The sequence below is a fragment of the Gopherus evgoodei genome, chromosome 2 (assembly GCF_007399415.2).
Source record: "Gopherus evgoodei ecotype Sinaloan lineage chromosome 2, rGopEvg1_v1.p, whole genome shotgun sequence".
Lineage (NCBI taxonomy): Eukaryota > Metazoa > Chordata > Testudines > Testudinidae > Gopherus > Gopherus evgoodei.
The window spans coordinates 171,719,616-171,740,595 of NC_044323.1; the positions used below are offsets into that span (position 1 = coordinate 171,719,616).

At 41.8% G+C, this 20,980-nt stretch overlaps 1 protein-coding gene across 1 annotated transcript; it reads left to right on the forward strand.

Annotated features, from left to right (window-relative positions):
• Positions 1–371: 371 nt before the first annotated feature.
• On the forward strand, positions 372–20,734 carry LOC115646446 (leukocyte elastase inhibitor-like). The gene is made up of 8 exons (XM_030552275.1): positions 372–413; positions 8,654–8,838; positions 12,154–12,285; positions 12,864–13,007; positions 13,553–13,670; positions 14,897–15,039; positions 20,025–20,180; positions 20,329–20,734. The coding sequence occupies exons 1-8, from the start codon at positions 374–376 to the stop codon at positions 20,731–20,733; spliced, it is 1,323 nt and encodes a 440-aa protein (XP_030408135.1). The 5' UTR covers positions 372–373; the 3' UTR covers position 20,734.
• The last annotated feature ends 246 nt before the right edge of the window (positions 20,735–20,980 follow it).

The window sequence follows — 20,980 nt, forward strand, 5'->3', positions numbered from 1 at the left end:
GCACATGCAGAGCCCCCTTGACTTCAAAGGGGTGCCCCTGAGAGATCCCCCTTCACTGAGCTCATTGCAGGTCTGGATCCTGAGTTTCAATGTGAAGAGAATCTTGGTTTTGAATCTTGGTGATCAGGAGATGTTGGCAACAGATATAGACTGTTAGACTTGTCAGGCAAAATAGTCAAAATAAAACTCTCATTGCAGATAGTTGGACACTATGTTCCTCCAAAACGCTGCAAGAAACTACAAGATGATGGGATTTTGACATGGCTAAATTATAATGATTTCACCACCACTCCAGCAAGTGGGTGGAACAATATGCAGGGGGAGTGGCAGAGACTTTTATATTCTAGCAGCCACAGAAAGCTGCTCGGAGCTCATGTACACAGCAGACAAGAAGACAAGAAGCAGACAAGAAGGTAAACAATTTTTAAACAATTTTGTTTTTTAATTATGAACTATGATTGGTGAAGAAGGCTGTTTAAAAGCAAACTTTTTAAATTAAGGAATTCTGTATGTTTGCAAAATAAACAATGTTTCAGAGGGGACAGACAATTTGATCTTTTAGGTTGTTCATCTTTTGGAGAACTAGGCAACAAAAGCACCATGAAAAATCTGAACATGGAGGAGATAAATTCAAAATTCTTAAAAGCTTATGTTGTGTAATAAAATCTCTGGTGACATATGCATGTAGCTGCATGTGATATTGTTGAAGTTGTAATTAGTGGAGACCCTTAGATAACATAACCCAAGTCCGTTCACTTGAATGGCACAATGAAAATTCTATTTCCTCTCTTTGGCTTTTGGAGAGCTAGAGGTGACAGGTGGGAGAGTTGAATATCTTCAGTTTTTCAGTATTGGTTGGGAGGTTAATGTCAGCTCTGGAAATATCTGATGTTGGCTTTGATATTTGGATTATGCTTTAATGTTTAGTAAAAAGCACACAGAGCTCAGGATAGATCTAAGTGAATACACAGATATAAAAGATCTTCATGCAGGAACAATAGGGTCAGAAAGTAACACAAGGAATGCATTCCCAAGGCACTAGCTACTAATTAGTGGAGCACTGCCAACTGCTTTCCCAAAGAGGACAATCAGCATTATTTCATTTTACAAATGGGGAAATTGAGAGACAGAGGTTAAGTGTCTTGCCCAAGGCCACTCATGAAGGTAATGGTACAGCTGGGATGAGAATCCAAGTTTCCTGACTCTAAGCACAGTGCCACACCCACTAGACTGTGCTGTTTCTCTGTGAAATCCTGTACAGCAACAAGGGCACAACAAACGAGAAACCCATGATAGGTCTCTTTAAAGGCAGCTTTGATGGCTGAACTCTGCTTGCTTTGCTCATGACCGTAGTTCTATTTAATGGGATAAATCTTATAAACAAGACAAGCAGGTTCGTGCTGAAGTCCATAAAAATGAGAGTGTTAGTGACATGATTCTCACAGAAGGAATCTATCTGGCCCCAAACCAACACATAGGGGAAGTAGGAGTGCACAGCTCATATTCTACTCCTGCTCCCAACAGTAACCAGCACGGTGACCCTATAATGTGTGTTGGGGCTCAGGATTCCTTCACTCTGAGCTTTGCTATGTTGCAACTACAGCTGGGCAGAACATTTATCATGACAGCTTTTCAAATGTACTTCATCTGCTTTCTAGTTTGCAAAACTTCCACTAATTGAACCAATTTTAAAGGAACGAAGTTGGGTGAAATACTGTTTCACAGAAGTATGTCTGAAAAAGAAAACAGTCATTTTTTCTCAAATTCCCACTCAGAAGGATATGGATGAAAAAGGGCCCCTTCCAATACCACCGAGACTTATGGATTAAACAGAGAACTAGGAGCCACAAAATCTTGAGTTTTATTCCCTCTTCTTTTAATGCTCTGCTAATATTTAATTATGAAGTAGGTAATTATTCAAATTCCCCATTTTCCTGCTGTAAAAATGAAGGTTCGGAGAGATTAATTAACATGCCCAAGATCACAAACTCAGGCACAGGTTCTCTGCTGGTATATATTGACACAGCTCCACTGAAGTCAATGGAGAAAGATGGTGTAAATTATCTGAGGATCTGCTGCATTGTGTCAGCATCAGGATTAGAATTGGAATCTGGTGAGTGATCCCTTTGTTTAATCAGATTATATTGTCTCCCAGACAAATCAGTCACCACTCTTCACAGTTTTGTCTGAGTTTAGGGATATATCTTAACTTAAAACGCTAAAGAGGGAGCAGGGCCGGCTTTAGAAAGTGTGAGGCCCAATTCGAACACTTTCGGCGGGGCCCTGGCAGGGACGACTTAAAAAGAAAAAAGTGTAAAAAAAAGCCTTCCATTTCTTGCATGTATTATTTACTTTCCATAACTATATAAATAATAAAATTGTATATTATGTACATTGCATCATATATGCTGTTGATTGGTTATTAATGACTGCCGTGTGGGTCCCCGCCACTCCTTGGGGGTGTGCACATGTGTGGGTCCTCACTGCTTCCTGCCCCCCTCGTTGAAGCAGGTGTGCAGGTTACTGGCCTGGGAACTGCAGGGCAGCAGTGGACATGGGGCTGGTTCGAGGCAGGACAGGGGCTGACTGGAGGTAGGGTCTGGCTAAAGGCAGGGCAAGGGGTGCGGGGCTGGCTGGAGACAAGGGAGTGTGGGGTGGGCTGGCTTCAGGCAGGGCCACAGAGGGGTGCAGAAGGGGTTGGCAGGGATGGAGACAGGAGTATGGGACTGGCTGGCTTCAGGCAGGGGGGTGCAGCAGGGGTTGGCTGGAGACAGGGCAGGGCAGGGCGGGCAGTGCAGGGCTGGTTCGGGCAGGGGTGTGTGGCAGGGGTTGGCTGGAGACAGGGCAGGGAGTTTGGTAGGGGCTGGCTGTGGGCAGGGGGTGCAGAGCTGGCTGCAGGCAGCGGGGGGCGGGGCTGGTGCGGGCAGGGCAGGGGGTGCAGCAGAGGCAGCTGAAGCCCCGGCCCTTTAAAAAGCCTTGAGAGCCCCCCGCTATCCCAGGGCTCTGGGGGCTATTTAAAGGGCCCGGGGCTCCCTTGCTTCTACCCGGCCCTTGACCTTTTAAATAGCTGTGGGAGCCCTGGGGAATGCATGGGGGCAGCAGGGCTCTGGCAGCTATTTAAAGGACTGGGGTGGCAGAGGCAGCTGGAGCCCTGGCCCTTTTAATAGCCCCCAGAGCCCCCTGCTACCCCAGGGCTCTGGGGGCTATTTAAAGGGCCTGGAGCTCCAGCCAGGGGCATGGGGCTTACTGCGCTCCAGCTGCAGCTCCAGCCAGGAAACCGGGGCTGCAGGGCTGGCGGTGCTCCAGCTGGAGCTCCAGCCGGGGCCGCGGGGCTTGTCGCACTCCGGTCAGAGCTCCAGCTGGGGCCATGGGGCTTGTTGCGCTCCAGCCAAAGCTCCAGCCAGGAGAGCAGGGCCGCGGGGCTTGTGGCACTCTGGTCAGAGCTCCAGCTGAGAGAGTGGGGCTGTGGGGCAGCCCTGCTCCCGCTGGCACTTTGGTCAGGGGAGCGGGGCCATGGAAGACCCTGGAGCAGACCGCAGCCAGGGTAAGTAAAAAAATTTAAAAGGCGCCTAAAGCACGGGGCCCTCTTAGGCACTGGGCCCGATTCCCAGGAATCGGGTGAATCGGCCTAAAGCTGGCCCTGCGCGGGCGCCGTAGTGTTTCATGCTGATGGGATGGCTTCTCCCACAGCTATAGGTAATCTACCTCTCCAAGAGGTGGTAGCTAGGTAAGTGGAAAAATTCTTCCATTGATCTAGCACTGTCTACACTCGGGATAGGTCAGTGCATTTATGTCTCTCGGGTGCAGATTTTACCTATTGCCTTTTGGGGAGGTGGATTACTTATACTGATGAGAGAAGCGCTTGTCACTGTAGGTAGTGTCACATGGAAGTGCTTTAATGCACTGAAGTGCAATGCCTACTGCTCCAACTGGCACAACTGGCATTCGGGCTGCTCAGCTATGGAAAATCAGGCCCAAGGTGTCCCAAGACGAGCAGCCAAAACAAAGGACTTGTCTACACTTAAAACACTACAACGGCACAGTCTTTTGAGATTTTGCACAAAGAGGGCTCTTCGAGATTTCACAAAGCCTCTGAAAAATTCAGGCTGCTAAAATTTTGAGGATGCAAGGTGAGGCATAACTCATAGGTGAATACTTCCATATATATATATATGCATCCCTTTCACCCAGCACAGCTCTTCATGTGAACAGAGCCTTTTAGATGTGCTTTTCACAATCCTTAGAATAGGAAGCATACCTATATTTTTGTGTCCATCAAATTCCCCCCTTCTTTTCTTTCTGAGAAACAATGGAGCATTAAAAGTGGCTTAGTGAGAGCAGATTGATGCAATGCAAACTGCCATAAGGCATTGTGCACAATAGGTTCCAACTTGCTTTAAATCTTATTATATATGCAATTATGCTCAGACTAGGTTGGCATCTCTCCTAGCACCCAGCCCTTCTTTCTTCCATTTCTGTTCCTTGTATAATTTAATATTTTTACTGATATTATAGCTTTCTTTCTTTGGGAACAGCTTTTACCCTCCTAATGGTATTTACTGAAATTTCAGGTACAAAACTCAAAAATTTGATAGAAAGGTTTGCATAAGAGGGGTTTCTCCCTGTTTTACAAAGGCATGGAGAAAGGTTTGTTACCTCCAAAAGGATTGTAGCTGGGTGGTTTTCTCCAAAAACATCTTTTCCAAGTAGCTATTTGCTTTTCTTGCAAATATCAGCAACTGACAGCCCATCTTTAGAGCATCTTTGATTCACATTAACCATCAAAGCACAACTGTAGTTACTATCATCAGACTTGCTACTGTACCTGTGTGCAAATACTTAGCTTACTGTATTTGTGTCAGGAAAATTGCTTTCTCAGAAAGGTGTATCAGCAGGACCTTTTTCTGCGTGCTGCTTTTGAAATTTTCTGTTTCCATTTTGAGATTTTTAAACACATTTTGTATTTTTTTCTGGATATCAGTGTCATTTAAATTGCTTTCTGTACATAACACAGGGCTTTTCCCTTGTAAGGAACATTTGTATCCTGATCCATGCTCTGGATTGGCCACCCAGAGAAGGAGAAATTAAGAACACCAACCACCATCTTAGTTAAGCCTGAGGTGCCACACAGAGAGAGTAAACATCAAACCCCACCACATATGAAAGAGCTCAAGCTACATCTTGGCACCAAGGAAGATATCTGTAGATATCAATTTAGATCTAAGCTAAGCTCAATCATGTGAACTAAAGACTCTGAGAAGGAACAAAAATCCTTTGGAAGAGCAACCTGAGGATGCTCAAGTTGCTCCAATGCCCACTAATGTGTGTGTGTGATTGTGCATCTTTGTGTGTTACTCATTGTACCCCTAAAGTAGATACTAAACCTTCAAGCCTGTTGTTGAAACTGCAAAGGATCTGTAGGTTAAATCAGTGTCGTTCTAAAGCTGCTATAAATCTAGATTCTTAGAAAACATTCTGTGAGCCAGACTGCGAAAAGATTACAGGCATTGTGTTAATGTGGTAAGGGAAATATGTTAAACAAACCAAGTATAATGCTGTCTTTTTGAATAGCAAAGTTTAATGGTAGAAAGAAGTAGCCAAAAGGGAAGCTACCAGGGAATCTTTTTAAGCATTGTACTTTAAAATCAAGCCAAAGTAACAGCCTCTGCTTTTTATCAGACCCTGAGCTAAATTACTCAAGTTAAAGGGAATGAAGTCTCCCATTAACCTTGTTATAAAACCTTAAAAGGAGCATTTTCTTTAACTTACTCATTTAGTTTGGTTTAACTTCCTAATTGTAGCAACCGGTGAGACAACAAATTATTCCATTGATAGTATCTCACTTGTATCAATTTGGCCATTCATTGTGTTTTTTTGTAAACTATAGTCACAGAGTGTAACACCAGAAGAGACCATTCAGTCAGGAGAACTATAAATTCACCTCACTAGCGGTATAATTTCACTTAAACTTATGTTGGTTTTATAACTCCCTGCTTATAATTTATACACCAATACACTGACTTAACAGTTCCTCAAAACTGAACACAAAGTAACTTACATGGGGGGGAAAGAACAAACTTAGTCATCTTGAGCCCATTCTATATTTCAATCATTTAAAATATTGCCTGATTCTTCCTATACCCTATAAGTTGGTCTGATGGCATTTTTTCCCTTCTTTACAAAAAGGGGATATAAATAATCCTGGGAATTACTGGCCAATCAGCCTTTCAAATTTGCTCTTTAAAATCTAAACCAGTTATTTTCAGGGGAGATTAAGGGACTGTGCTGAGAGCTTTGACCTTTCTGTACAAGAACAAGCCAGCTTTAGGCATGACTGCTCAACCACTGATAATTGTTTCAGAACCACACATCTGATTTATAAATATTGTTGCCTTAAGAGGAGAATTTGATGTGACTGTTGATCTGAAGTCTCCTTTTGATTCTTTGGGAGAAATTAAGGAAGGCTGGGCTATATCTTAGTTACTTTATCTTTTGAGACCCCTACATGGTCAAATGGTGGCCAGGGTCAGAACAGGGTGGAAGGCACTTTAACTGACCTCATTCTTATGACAACTGGCAACAAGGCTGCCTTCTGCCCCCCTTTTAGTTTTACTTTTTTTATCAATGAGGTTTTGGTGGTGTTAGAGGGGAGGCGGTATTTCCCTCCCAAAGTTTTTAACCGACCTGGGTGTGCAGGTGACGTGGCCAGGTTGAAGATTTGCTGTGTTGCCTATTATTTTGCAACTTTTATTGCTGTTTGATAACAAAATGTTCCTTCCCAATCTTGGCTCAGAAGCCTTTTGCATCATTGACTCAAAAACTGGAATATTAGTTGTACAGCAATAATGTTTCTGTTGTATGGCAGTTGCTCTATTTGCCTCATTAGCAGCCAAAAAAAAAAAAGAAAAAGAAAAAAAATTGTGCAAAGGATATGCTCTTTATGGCCTAAATGGATCTGTTTATTCCTAACTTCTATAATTTTATTTTTATATATTGTTTTATGGACTGTTTTAAAAATGTAAATTGAATCTTGGAGACTGGTGGTTAAATCCATGCTTTTTAATTACTCCATTGTAATGATTTTAAAACTTGTATTGTTCAGTTATGGCTAATTGCTAAGATGCCATATTAACAAGAGAGATTTGATTGGTAAATTGCTTTCTCTGCAGGGCAGAGCAGCCAACACCCTAGGGGGACTCTGGCCCTCAGGCAGCCTAAGGTGGGGAGAGGGTGGGGTGGGGTTGGCAGCAGGAAGTAGGGTCCCACCCTACTCCACTGGGTCCCAGTCAAGGGCCCTGACAGTGGCAGAGGGCTCTGCTACAAGGTCAGTGGGGATACCACCAAAATATGCCAACCGAGCACTTACAGCAAAACCAGACTCAAGTCTGGTTTCGCTGGGCTACTTCCTACCACAATCGAGGGAGGGGTTCTGGTAGCCAGGGATAGTAGGGGTAGTCAGCTGCTGGCAATCTCAGCAGCTCCTCTCCAGACTCGGTTTCTTCTGGGGGCTGGGTGCTACCCAGCTCAGTCTCAGGGCCAGTGGCCTACAGCAAGCAAGAAACACTGATCTCCTTCCCTGGTTCTCGCTCAACAGAGCTGGGATCTGAAATAAGCTCATTTTTTCCATGGTGAAGATCAGATGAACAAGCCTGCCTGAAAGGCATGTTCTGATCATTTAATTAGACAGACTAGAGGAGGACGCACTAGAATGAGGGACCCGGCAAGCTATTCACATTCTGTATATAGTATAGTTTTCATTAAGGATCAAGTAGTAAAGTTATAGTTCATATTTTTTCCATTGAGTGTTTCATCCTGTAATAAATATAGTGATTTTGTAAGTCTATTCCATGGCTACTTAGCCTATTATTGTGATTGCTAGAGACAGTAACAGACTATTTATTTTCCTTTACTGTGTGACTAACTATTCATAGTTAAAAGGGAGAAGTAGGTTATATCTAGTATATAATTAGTTTATTCTCTCCTAGCGCTGTTTTCACTAGTCCAGAGTAGTCTAATAGTGATGCACTCTCAAAAACATGATCTGCCCATCATGAAAGAGCAAAGCAAAGAATTTTAGCTAGGGCTTTTTCAAAGTCCTTACTCGCTTAGCTATCATTCAGTAAGACAAGATGGAAGAGGAAATAGCTTTTATTGAACTAAATATTCTGTTGGTGAGACAGACAAGCTCTTGAGCAGACAGAGGTCTTCTTCAGGTCCTCTCACCAACAGAAGGAGGTCCAATAAAAGATATTATTCCACCTGCCTTGTCTCTCTAATATCTTAGGACTGACAAGGCTACAACAACACTGCAGACCATTCAGTAAGGCAGAAAAGAATCCAGTACTACGTTAGGAAATCAGAGCGTGTTCAGTTCTGGATCTAGTATCATTGCCCAGGCGAGCTGCATTCTTGGTGCTAAGCTGGGCACAGTCAGGAGCTGTACCTTGGAAAGTGGAGAAGAGTAGAAAGAAGATGTCTCATGGCTATACAAGATGGTTGATGATGATCAGTAGTAGCCTCCTTGGCTCAGGAGCACCTAAGCTTCTGTTGGTTAGCAATCAAATACAGTAATTTCAGCTGAACTCAGGTTTTAGTCTCACGTTGTTGAGCAAAGTAAATTAGTCAGATTTGGTTCTCTTCTTTTTGTTTCTAGTCCACTGTGACTTTACAATGGGCTCCATTTCTCAAGCAATTACTGAAATGGGCGTTGATCTTTACAATGAACTGAACAAAAATGCTGCAAACAAAAACATCTTCATCTCCCCTATGAGTATCTCTACTGGCCTGGTCATGGTCCTTTTGGGTGCCAGAGGTAACACTGCTACTCAGATGCAAACAGTAAGTGTCAACAAAACACTTGTACATGCTTTTATATTTTACAAGCTTTTTTTTGTTAAGGCAAACATTAAAAGTAATAACAAACTATGTGATAATTTTATTTAAAAGTGCATTTGCTGCATCATGATTTCTATCACCTGCATGTAGTGTCTGTCTAAGGATTCAGGATTCAGCGGCATAGAGGCAGGACTTAAGTCACATGGTGGCATGGCAGTCTGCCACCATTCCCTTACCGCCATCTTGTGCTCCATTTTAAAAATAATTTTTCTAGTAGTTATGTTTGTCAAGAAATCCTTGAAACTGGAAATATAAGCAGTGCAGAGATGTCTGCAGAAAGCCTGGAGCAATTGTTCTGAGAGGTGTGAACTGTCCTGTTCATTTTAATGAGGTGTTATCTCAGCTGTGCAATGTTGACATTTTGGAGTCTAATTTTCTGAAGTGCTGAGCCCCACAGCTCCTTTTGAAGTCAAAGGGAGCTGCAGAAGGTCTACTTCTCTGAAAATCAGGCCTTTGAATATAAACCTTACTTTTTCACTGCTCATCAGAAAGTCAGAGTTTAGTTTGCCACTGCAGCTTTATTTTTCCCAAGTTTGAACACTGCGTATGACTCATCCTCTCAGAATGTCCTTTGAACTTCCTGTCCACTAGCAAAGTTGTAAGAGCTGGTCAGAAATCAGGATTTTTTTCCTCTGTCAAAAAAGTTTTCCTTTTCATCCAAAAACCAAAATGTTTTGGCAAAAAGCTGCTGAAAAAACAAAAAAAGTTGGTCAAAATCTTCTGAAAGACTGGACAAAAGGCTGGACAAGATCAGTGTTTCTCAACCTTTTTGATACCATGGATCAGCTTGCTGCCTTCCTAAATTGTGTCACGGAGATTTCAAGGACTGATGCCAATCCATGGATAGGTTGTTGAGAAACACTGGACTAGATGACCTCTTGAGGTCCCTTCCAGCCCTACATTTCTATGGCCTGGTCCACACTACGCTGTTAAACCGATTTTAACAGCGTTAAATTGATTTAATGCTGCACCCGTCCACACTACACTGCTCTTTATATCGATTTAAAGGGCTCTTTAAATCGATTTCTGTACTCCTACAAAACGAGAGGAGTAACGCTAAAATCGATATTACTAGATCGATTTAGTGTTAGTGTGGACGCAAATCGACATTATTGGCCTCATTCTTTTACAGTAGCTACCCACAGTGCACCGCTCCAGAAATCGACGCTAGCCTCGGACCACGGACGCACACCACTGAATTAATGTGCCTAGTGTGGACGCGCACAATCGACTTTATAATATCTGTTTTATAAAATCGGTTTAAGCTAATTCAAATTTATCCTGCTGTGTAGACGTACCCTATGATTGGTATTCTTAGGTTACCATGTGTAGAACCTGACTGCTGTACGAATAAGCTCAGGACAGAGCTTGCTCCCTTTTCACCCACCCAATGGCCATGACAGCTATACTGAATATGCTTATGTTAAAACAGGGATGGAGTTCCAATCTTCCCCAGAAAGGGGCTAATACCGTCTCTTCTTTCTGAATTCAAGTGTCAGTCTCAAACTGAGATTCACCCCTTAAACATTTTCAAAATGAAAATGTTGTTTTCCTGTTCAAAATGACTAATTTAGTGTAACCCTTCTGCCCATCTGAGTTGGCAGCAACAAGGGCCAGGTTCAGTATCCAGGGGTTCTGTTTCAATAACGCAATGCAAAACCGGCTTGAGCCCCCACCCAGTGACCTGGGACAATTACATACCACGCCCCAGGCTCCTCTAAGAGGCAATACTTCCCCTCTCGCAAGCACGGAGTCTGAGTGTAGCAAAATCCTTTTAATAAGGGAGGGAAACAATGCGGCATTATGTTGGAGAAACACCACAAACAGCATTCATAACACAACATGAGCAAAAGACACCCTCCCACCCCCAAGTAAGTTTGGCAGTATCCTTTTGCCCTCAGGGTCTTAAGTCCAGCAACCCAAAAAAATCACCCAAAATCCCAAAAGTCCAACATCCCAAAAGTCTGTGTCCCTGGTCAGTGCAGCCCCAGAGTTCAAAAGTTTATCTGCAAAGTTTTACCCACCCTGGGTGGAAATGAGGGAAAAGGGGTGCACGGGCTGAGCACCTTACGTGGTCTGAGGCCAACTGCTCCACCTCTCCGTGGGGTTCGGCTGCAGCCTTCACCACGAGCCACTCTACTTCACCAGCCATCCCATGAGCTGCTCCAACATCCCACAAACTGCTGCACTCAGCTCCGCTCCACTCGCCATCCCGTGGGCTGCTCCAACCATCCCACAAACTGCTCACCTCCACTCTGCTTCACTCCACTTGCCATCCCATGGGCTGCTCCAATCATCCCACAAACTGCTCTGCTCTGCCAGCTGCCTAGCAAGATATCTTCAGGCTTCCCCACTAATTAACACAGCACTCAGTGATCTCAGCTCTTGGTAATTTTAGCTCTTTAGCAATTTCAGCTTGTAGTAGGGGAGCCCCAGTGCTGCTGCACCATTGGCCCAAAGTGAATTCAGCTCAGCAGACTGTAACTAGACTCTTAAGGGAATCAAAATCAGTTCTACTATTCAATAGTGGAGAGAGAAGAAGGTGCAACTGATATTTCAGGCCCTCAAAAGAAGCCCATACCACCAAGCATCACATGCTTACCCCCAGCCTCTCTCAGTTCACTGGGTTTTGGAACCCATGTCCCTTATCTAGTGAGTGCTACTTAGTTGATGGTGAGTCCTTCTGTCACAAAACAGTTCCACTGTCCTTGATTCACATAATGAGCGTAACAATGCTTTATTCTTCCTGCCCCAATAACAGAGAAACTGGGGATCACAGCAGACAAAGTGCCCATTTGGGCAGCTGCGGGCTCTTGCTAGGCAGGGTGGGTGTGCCTTTGCAAACAAGGCCAGCCCATGAAGGTCTTTTCCACAACTCACCACCAGATGCCAGAGCTCATCCTGACTGCTTACATTAGAAACAATCTACTTATAGTTTAAAAATGTAAAGTAGAAATTGAAGTGTTTCAAAAATCATCAGAACAAAATGTTTTGATTGACCCAACATTATTATTATTATTATTATTATTATTATTATTTGCTTGTGGGTTCAAAAATTTTAGATTTAGACATTTTATCCCAATTTGGGACTGGAAAACATCTCAAAATCTCAAGTATTTTGTCAGGACAGGAAAATTGTTTCCTGCTGCGCTGTAATTAGTATCTAGTGTAACGAACATCTTAAGATAAGAAAAAACCTTTCTGTGGAATGCATTTATGCCACTTACAGCTGCAGAAATATTACAATTTCAACCACAGGTTCTTCATTTGAATAGAGCTGCAAGAAGTGCAAATCTCGAAACTGGGTTTGTCTCTGAAAGTGGGACGACAGAAGCTGAGCCAGAATATCCCAATGAAGGGCAATATCATCAACTTTCTCACTTCCCAAAGGTACCTCTTCTGAACAAGACTGAGTAGTGTTTTCATAGCTGTAAGGGGAGCTGCAGACTGTATAATGGTCAGTGACAGCCATTAGAGGAGTCATGATCACAGGCAGGAGGCCATTCTAGTGTACTAGAAAATACTTGATCTGGAAAATACTTGATTGATTGATTGATTAAAGGCCCAATCCTGGAGAAATCAATGGACATGCACACACACCCCCACGGGCACACACTCTATACTAAGAGCCGGAGGATCAATTCCCCTGCTTGTGTACAATTACTCATGCTAGCTCTCAGTGGAGCTAGCATGAGTATAACTAGCAGTGTAGCCGCAGGAGCAGAGGTATAGGCAGTGGAGGCACTGCTGAGCCATGCTGAATACAAGCCCACCAGTTTCAGGCAGGCTTGTACTTGTTGCCACTAGCTGTGCTACCATGGTTATGCTGCTATTTATATTCATGCTACCTCACACTGATAGAGATAGTTACATTATACGGATGTTTGAGTATTGGTCCTGTTTTTTTAACTTTTATACAAATTTAACAAAGAGAAAATGAAGCGTCTTTATTTCTACCTTGTTTGAAGCCTTCTCTTTCACAATGTGACTTGGTTGGAGGAATCCACACAGAGTTCCAGACACTCCTTTCCCAACTGAAAAAACTCAACAAGAGCTATGTATTGAGTCTGGCCAACAGTCTGTTTGCACAAAAAGGATATAATTTTCACCAGGTAAGTTACCAGTGTTTGTTACATGTGAGAATTGAGTCAAAACTCACCTTTATACCACAGATTCAGGGTTGCCAACTCAACAAGATTTTTTGGTGGGAGCTGGCTGCCTAACTCCTCTTTGTGGCCTTTGGAAATCTTCCTTCATGGTCTGGAGACTTTTCTCTTTTTGTTCAACTACATGTTAGTGGGATGAATGCACCAGATGCTCAACATAAGTAACAACAACAGTAACTTTCTATGTCTTATCTAATCCTTATTTTTACACTTATTGTAGGTAAGTAATTCTCCATGAAAAATCACCAATGTAATAAGGGTCCAGTTCATGATTGTACTATAAGGCAATTAGCTATGTCCAATTGCTCAATGAATAAACTTCTAGTACTTGATGTCAGGGCTAAAGTTTAGTTTCCTCATCAAATTCAGTCCTGAACAAATTGTAAAAGAGCATGGCTTTTTTTCTAATTGGCTTGAGTCACCCAATTTCTTACGGAGGATCTGATTTATGGATTCTAACATTAATTAATGATCTTTATTTTACTGTACAGCAATATTTAGAATGCACTAAGGAATTATATGGAGCAATGCTGCAAACAGTTGATTTTGAAAATGCTACAGAAGCAGCCAGACAGAAAATAAATTCCTGGGTTGAAAGCAAGACACAAGGTAAGAAAGCATAGGTCCGATTGTCATTGGTTTTTCTCACTGTTTCAACAAAACAAGAACCAGGATTTGAAAGCAAAAGGTTTTCCACCTGTGGGTGTGAGTCCTTGTCTAAAATATTTTTACATTAAAAATATGAATTTGCTATCATATCCTCATTTTTATAATATTGCCTTCATATCCTGGTTGATAGCAAGAATATGGGTCCACAGTGCTGGGGCAATAAATGGGGGCAACAGAAGTTGTGGAACTAGCTGTGAGGTGGAGCAAAGCTAGAGAACGGGAGAAGACAGATCAAGAGTCTGATCGTGTGGGAAGCAGAGATTACAGAGCAATGCCCAAGGTGTGGATGATGTCCTAACTGCCAGGGAGGGTCAGTCCCATCATGAGTAATACATTTTCTGTTACCATCTCCTTTAAGGACCCAAACATGAGTAAATGATCTCTTGCACACTGGCTTGAGCAAAATATATGGCACATTCCCATTGCCTAGGCTGCAGTCTCACCTAGCCAAAGATAATCAAGCTTTGAAATTTCAAGCTGAATGTGGACAGAATGGCACAGAGGACCGGTTTTGAGTGGTGGAGCTTTTCTCTGAGTCATAGATTTGTCTTTGTCTCTGTAAACAAGTCAGTTGTGAATAAGAAGTTATCAGCTGATGACTGTCCAATGACCCATGTGGAAAGAGTTGTTGTTTTCAGTCAGGTTCCTGGTATCAGAACCTGAGGCCCACATTTCAAAAGCAGCCTCACAATGCTGGAAATGCATAATTGTACAGAGAACCAGCCCAAGGGCTGTGCATCAGCTAACTCCAACTTCAGGCCTCAGAATGGAAGTAAAAAATGACACAGATTATTACCAATCACTGGAGCCATTCTGTCCATATTTGACTTAAAAAATGCAACTGAAATGGTGCTGGTCTCCTGCACAGTGGTGAATGTCTATACCCTCATTGAATGTGATGTGTTTAGTGAAGTATCTACTTAATCGTTCTAGATCAGGGCTGAGCCATATTAGTAGCAGTGCATAGAGAAGCTTACAGTGCAGCTGGCTATTTCATCACCGTTCTTCGGGTAAACAGAAAGATTTAATCTGCAGAGCCAAGCACTAGATTTTCCCCATGTTAAATTAACCTTGCAAATAAATATTGATATATGAAAGTTCAGCTAGATCCATCTGTCTCTAATGATAATTTGCATGTAGCTTGTTTTTCTCTGACTGTTTTTAAGGTAAAATCAGGGAACTCTTTGTTTCTGGTGTTATTGATCCAACCGCTGTGCTGGTGCTAGTGAATGCAATCTACTTCAAAGCAACCTGGGAATACACGTTTGAAGAAAAATACACAATGCCAAAAGACTTTAGGATAAACCAGGTACTATAGCAGCATTCTATATTTTTAGCTTTGTTTTATCTTAGACACCTTCAATAAAGTCACTGTGGGACACAACTTAGGTATGGACCTATAGACATTGGCATCCTATCAACCTTACAAGCAAAATGTGGGTATATATTAAACATAACCTGACTCTTCTACTGTATGAAAGATGTCAGGGCTGTTTTTCAATAGTGACCAGTGATCTCAAAGTGAATGAAGAAAACGAGCAAAACTGTAGCAAGATTAGATGCTTAGTACGATACATACTTGGAACATGGTATAAACACTAGGATACAGATTTCTTTTCTTTAATCTACAACACCGCTTCCCTTAGGCCATGATCCTAGAACGACTTAAACATGTAAGTAATTTCAGCATAGGTCCGTTGACTCATGTGACTAAAGTTGAGCATATGCAGAAAATTTGAGCTTCTACTTCAGAATCTTAAGCCCAGTCCTGCAGGTGCTCGTAATACCAGATAAGTGTCAGAAACCTAGGGAAGGAAGGTTGGGGTTTAGACATGAATTTGTTTATGATACTAGTGATGTCACACACATCTGTCAGAGAAACAAGAAAGTCTGAAGTTCAGATTTCTCACAACGTTAAGGCAATTGTGTTAGATTTTATTAAATGATCATTATACTTTAATGAAAAGTGTAAGTTTTGGGAATTTAAAAATGAAATTGCAACAAAATGCCTATTATACATCACATTCAAAGGCAAACAGTGAAGGAAAAAACAAAACAAAACAAAAAAACAGGTTTGTGTTTGCTTTTTTATCATGTCTGAAAAATGTAACTTTTTTTCTTTGTTTGCCATAGGACTTCAGGGAATGTCAAAGTTGGCTTTCTCTCTTTAGCTGAGTTCTTAGAGGCCTCAGGTGCCAGTTCAAAAGAGTTGGGACATATTGAATCTTTACAAAAATATTTTTCCAGTATTTGAGTCCAACTGATGTTATCAGAAATAAACAGTCATTTCTCTCACTTAATTCAATTTTGCTTGCTTGCTATCTATTGTGCCAGCATCTTAGCAGTTCTCATCCATGAGTTCTTTTAGGAAAAACAAAATACATAAGATGAGACCTGAATTTCTACAGTAATAAAACATGCAGATTTTTGTTGAGAGTCTCGTTTTTCACTAATTAAAAACAAAAAGGTCAGCAACCTATATCCCCATCCTCTCCTTTGCAGGGTTAAGAGACTAGCAAGATGATGTTGCTACAATATCTAATGGGTTCATTTATATCTAAAGCTTTTACTATTTTCTTCAGAATATGGAAAAAGAGTCTGTTATACAGCTGAGAACAGTCAGTGCATATGTGAGCACCATATCGCATACAAATCTTGGCTACACCTTTTTATTTTAATAAAGATTAGCAGAGAGGGGAATTTTATTGAACAGTAAAAAAGGGTGTCACCTTAAAGATTCCGTGCTGAGCAAATTGGTTACACCTAAAATAAGACTTGAGCAACAACTTAAACGAAGATATTGAAAAGGATGAGATGCCCAATAAAGATGTTAATTTCTCAAAGATGAGCGATATGAATGGATGACTGCCAGGAAACCTAGATATGATTGTAGTCTGGACATGGGTGCTGAATTGCTACATCATACAGAAGCCCATAGAGATGGGGAGAAATTGTGAAAGTGAATTCCCAACAAATGTTGGAAAACAAAAGTCAGCAAGGTATTGAAATCCCATTTGTTAAAATGACCTACTCTATTTGCATAAGCAGTGAACTTCAGAGGGGGTTAGCAGTTTAAAGCCATATCTTCTTCACGCAGGGGGAAGAGGAATAATAAATAATTGTTATTAAGCTCTGTCTTTGTACAGGGCAAGGTACAAACAAACAGGGGGAGCTTCCAGAGTTGAAGTGCTCATGATTCTAGGAGACAAACTATGATTTGGTTGCACGGTTCATAAAAACAGGAAGGCTACACTTGTACGGTTTGTCAGACATCAGCATTTTTTTCCAGCCTAGGTCATCCCAGATCTCTTCCTGTATGGAGCCTCTGAAGAAGCTGTGTCACAGGCAGAATGGGTAGGGGGGAAGTCTCCCTTCCAAAAAGCTTCTATTGTACGGCTTTCAGCAACACTACAATTCTCCTTTACCTAACAGTGCCATAGAGACGTTATTTAAATGACTGGTTAGCAGTGATTTTCACCTCTCCTGTGTTGTTTTATTCATGCCAAGTAGTTCCAATGACATAAAATGTTTGAAAGGTAGCAGAAAGGTGAACCTAACCAGTAGGAATGTGTGTATTTTCCTTGATCTTGTCACTTGAGGACTGATCACATATATGCTGGTTTTATACCAGCATAACTCCAGTAGACCTGATTCTCCTCCCACTTACACCAGTTTTAAACTGACTTCAGTGTTGTTACTCCTACTTACACCAGTGTAAGAAAGAACAGAACCAGGCTCACTGACCTCAATAGAGTGTTTCTTGATTTACGCCAATAAGAGAAGGATTGTGTTCATTATCCCTAGGTAAAAGCACTCCAGTGATTTTGAAGCTTTCGTCCTGTTGTGATTATCATGCCTGAAATTTACCCCTATTGTGAGGTCAATTGTAAAGAGTATAAGAAAGTTCATAAGATGTCGCAATACCTTATAATTTTTTGCCTGCTAGGAAATTAACCATGGAAAATACATCAAATTGTTTTCAACAATGAATGTTACGAACACATGCAAGAGAACAAGACAGAGAAACTGGATTAGTCCAAACCAAAAGGCCTGCTGATATGGTTCAAAGACTGTTGAAATCATGAAATAGATGACATGGAGCCAGAAGTTAATGAAGCAGAATTGGCATGGTGGATATTAGGTCTAATTGCTGGACAAAAAATGAGGGGATAAGCTATGCTGCCAACTTTTCCCTTTTTTGTGGTTCTTAAAAGGAGACTTTTTGGAAAAAAATCTTATCTCCCTTCCTACCTTGCATCCCACCTTGCCCCATCTCATCACCCTTGACCCAAAAAAGAAGGAACAGACCAGCTTGAAAGATTTTCATCCCAAGAAGAAGACCAGTAGACCTTGCTCTTGTTCAGCAAACTTTGTTTTTTGCTTGTTCCTGAAAAACAAATGACTGCCAGTCCTCAGTCCATTGATGGGGTACTTAGTTACCAGCACCACAGAGGCACATAAGATCCTCTTCTGCCTCTTTTTCCTTGTGTGTTATTTTCTGCCTCGCTTCCTTCCTCTCTCTCATGCTCTCAGCTTTTCATCAAATTCTGAAATCTCCAGGTGCTGATGCAGTGCAGTTGATAACATGACCACAATCCTGCCCTGTCTAAGGCCCAATCAGACAATGTCCCTGACTGGAATGTGACTCAGAGTCCAAGCAACAGGTGTCATGGTCAACTTGCCAGCCAAAGCATCTATTTGTAACTGAACAGCCATCCAGTGCTCCAAAAACATCAACAAAAGCTGTATTCCGCACCATAGGCATCAACTCCGTGGGTGCTCTGGAGCTGGAGCACCCATGGAAACAAAATAGTGGGTGCTGAGCACCCACCAACTACCTGCTGATCAGCTGTTTGGTGGTGGGCAGGAGATGCTGGGGAGGGGAGAGGGGACAGAGCTGGGTTGAGAAGAGGTGGACCAAGGGTGGGGGCTTGGGGGTAAGGACAGAGTGGCAGGGCCGGCTCCAGGTTTTTTGCTGCCCCAAGCTTTGAGAGCTCAACTGCCCTGCCCAAGCAAAAAAAAAAAAAAAAGAAAAAAAAGGCCAGAATGCCACCCCTGAATTTGTGCTGCCCCAAGCACAAGCTTGCTTTGCTGGTGCTTAGAGCTGGTCCTGCAGAGTGGGATGGGACCTTGGGGGAGAGTGAGGGTGGAGAAGAAAGTAAGAGCCTGTGTTTCCCCAATCATTTCCATCCTGTTTCTCCTCCACTTTGTGTGTTTATTATAAAGAAGAGAAGTGAATAAAAAAAAGAGAAGTGAATAAGAGTGAAGTGAAGAGAGAAGTGAAGAGAACTGTTAAAAAAAAGAAGTGAATAGCCTTCACATACCCTTTCTTTTCATCAAAGAACAGTTGCTGAAATATGAGAAACTGATATTTCGCCTCCTGCAAAAGGAAACAAATTTTAATAGGTTTTAATTAAGTTTGTTTTGCATAAACACTCAATTCCAGTTTCACTATAATTGCTTATTTTAATGTCGCATTCCTTCTGGTGTTTAATCAATAAACTTTCAACTTTAGAATGAATGTTTTTGGGTGATTGTCGAGGAACAGAGTAAATCCAAGGCATCTGCAGAAAATGACGTATCACTGTTGAACAGTGAAAGAGTTAATAAAGATTTTTCTCTTTCAGTCATTGATATCAATTCAATAGTCCCACTGACTTTCAATGATATATAGGCTCCTAAATGCCTTAATAATGCTTGAAAATGGGACTTAGGAGCCTAAGTCACTTAGCAGCTTTTGAACATTTTACCCTAAGTTAACACTGCCAGACCACTTGTCTGTGATCTATATTAGGTCCAACTTCTCTCCATTACACCACTTAAAATCTGGAGTAATTCCACTGAACTCAATTACAAGTGGAATTACATCAATGCACTAAAAGCAGAGTTTGGCCTATGCACTGGAACTCAGCTGCCTGATTTTTTGTGAGTTGACTCTCACACCAGATCAGTACTGACTTCACTAGAGTCTATCCTGATTTACAGCAGTGTTTGAGATCTACTTCAGGCCCCAGATCTTCAGGTGTGAATGTCCCTGGTATTAATCTACTACATTCCCTCACTTTGTTCAGTTTTCAGCACCTTCTGTTTTTCAAATGATAATCCCATTTTAAATACTAGCTTGAGCAAAACTCTGATATGCTTTAATTTATAGTTTCTCATTTACTAATATAAGTGACATAAAATATTTATCCTATTTGCAATCAGTGTTCCTGTGAACACTTCACATTGTCTTTTGTTCAAATGCAGGAGGGCACTGTCAGTTGTATTTATGTATCATTTTCTTTTAAATAGAATGAAAGCAAATCTGTGCAGATGATGTATCAAAAAGACAGATTTAAAATTGCCCATATACAGGAGATGAATGCTCAGATACTTATGATACCATATGCTGGAAAATCCCTGAGTATGATCATACTGCTACCCGATGACATCACTGGTCTGGAACAGGTAAAGACATTATACTACTGAATATCTGTGAAGTAGCCTGAACTTTGGCTCTCCTTTTCATCTGAATTAAGTTTGGATAAAGATCTGAATTTTCAGAACTTCTCAGTTCCTTTGTCATTTATCTTGGTCTCTCTTTTGGACCCTATAGATTGAAAGGGCAATGACTTATGAGAAATTAATATGCTGGACTTCCCTGGAAAGTATGAGAGATAGAGAAGTGGAGGTGTATTTGCCCCGGTTCAAGCTTGAAGACACCTTTGAGCTCAACTTACCTTTACAAGAGATGGGGATGATTGATGTCTTTGAGGAATCAAAAGCTGATCTCTCTGGAATGGCTCCCTCAAGGAAGCTGTTTCTGTCAAAGGTTGTCCACAAGGCCTACGTGGAAGTTAATGAGGAAGGCACTTTGGCAGCAGCTGCTACAGGAAGTGTTGTTGTTAACAGATCCCATCTATCTGGTGGTCTGTTTATGGCTGACCATCCTTTCCTTTTCTTTATCCAGCACAATCCCACCAATACCATACTCTTCCTTGGAAAACTCTGCTCCCCTTGAAATCGAGGCAATTTTCTACCTCAGCAAGCACAGACAGATTATTTTATATTCTTCTACCCTGAAATACTAGGACAGGTTTCTTTTCATAGTGCTTTTATAATCCTTTGAAATAACAAGCTAGGAATTTTGGTGATAGCTTTTTAGACTCTTTCCCTAGAAAGGAGAGAATTAGGGTCCATATCAGGGGCACAGACCACTCCCACAAAGCAGAATCCCTTTCACTAACATAGGTCAGCAGTTCAGCCTG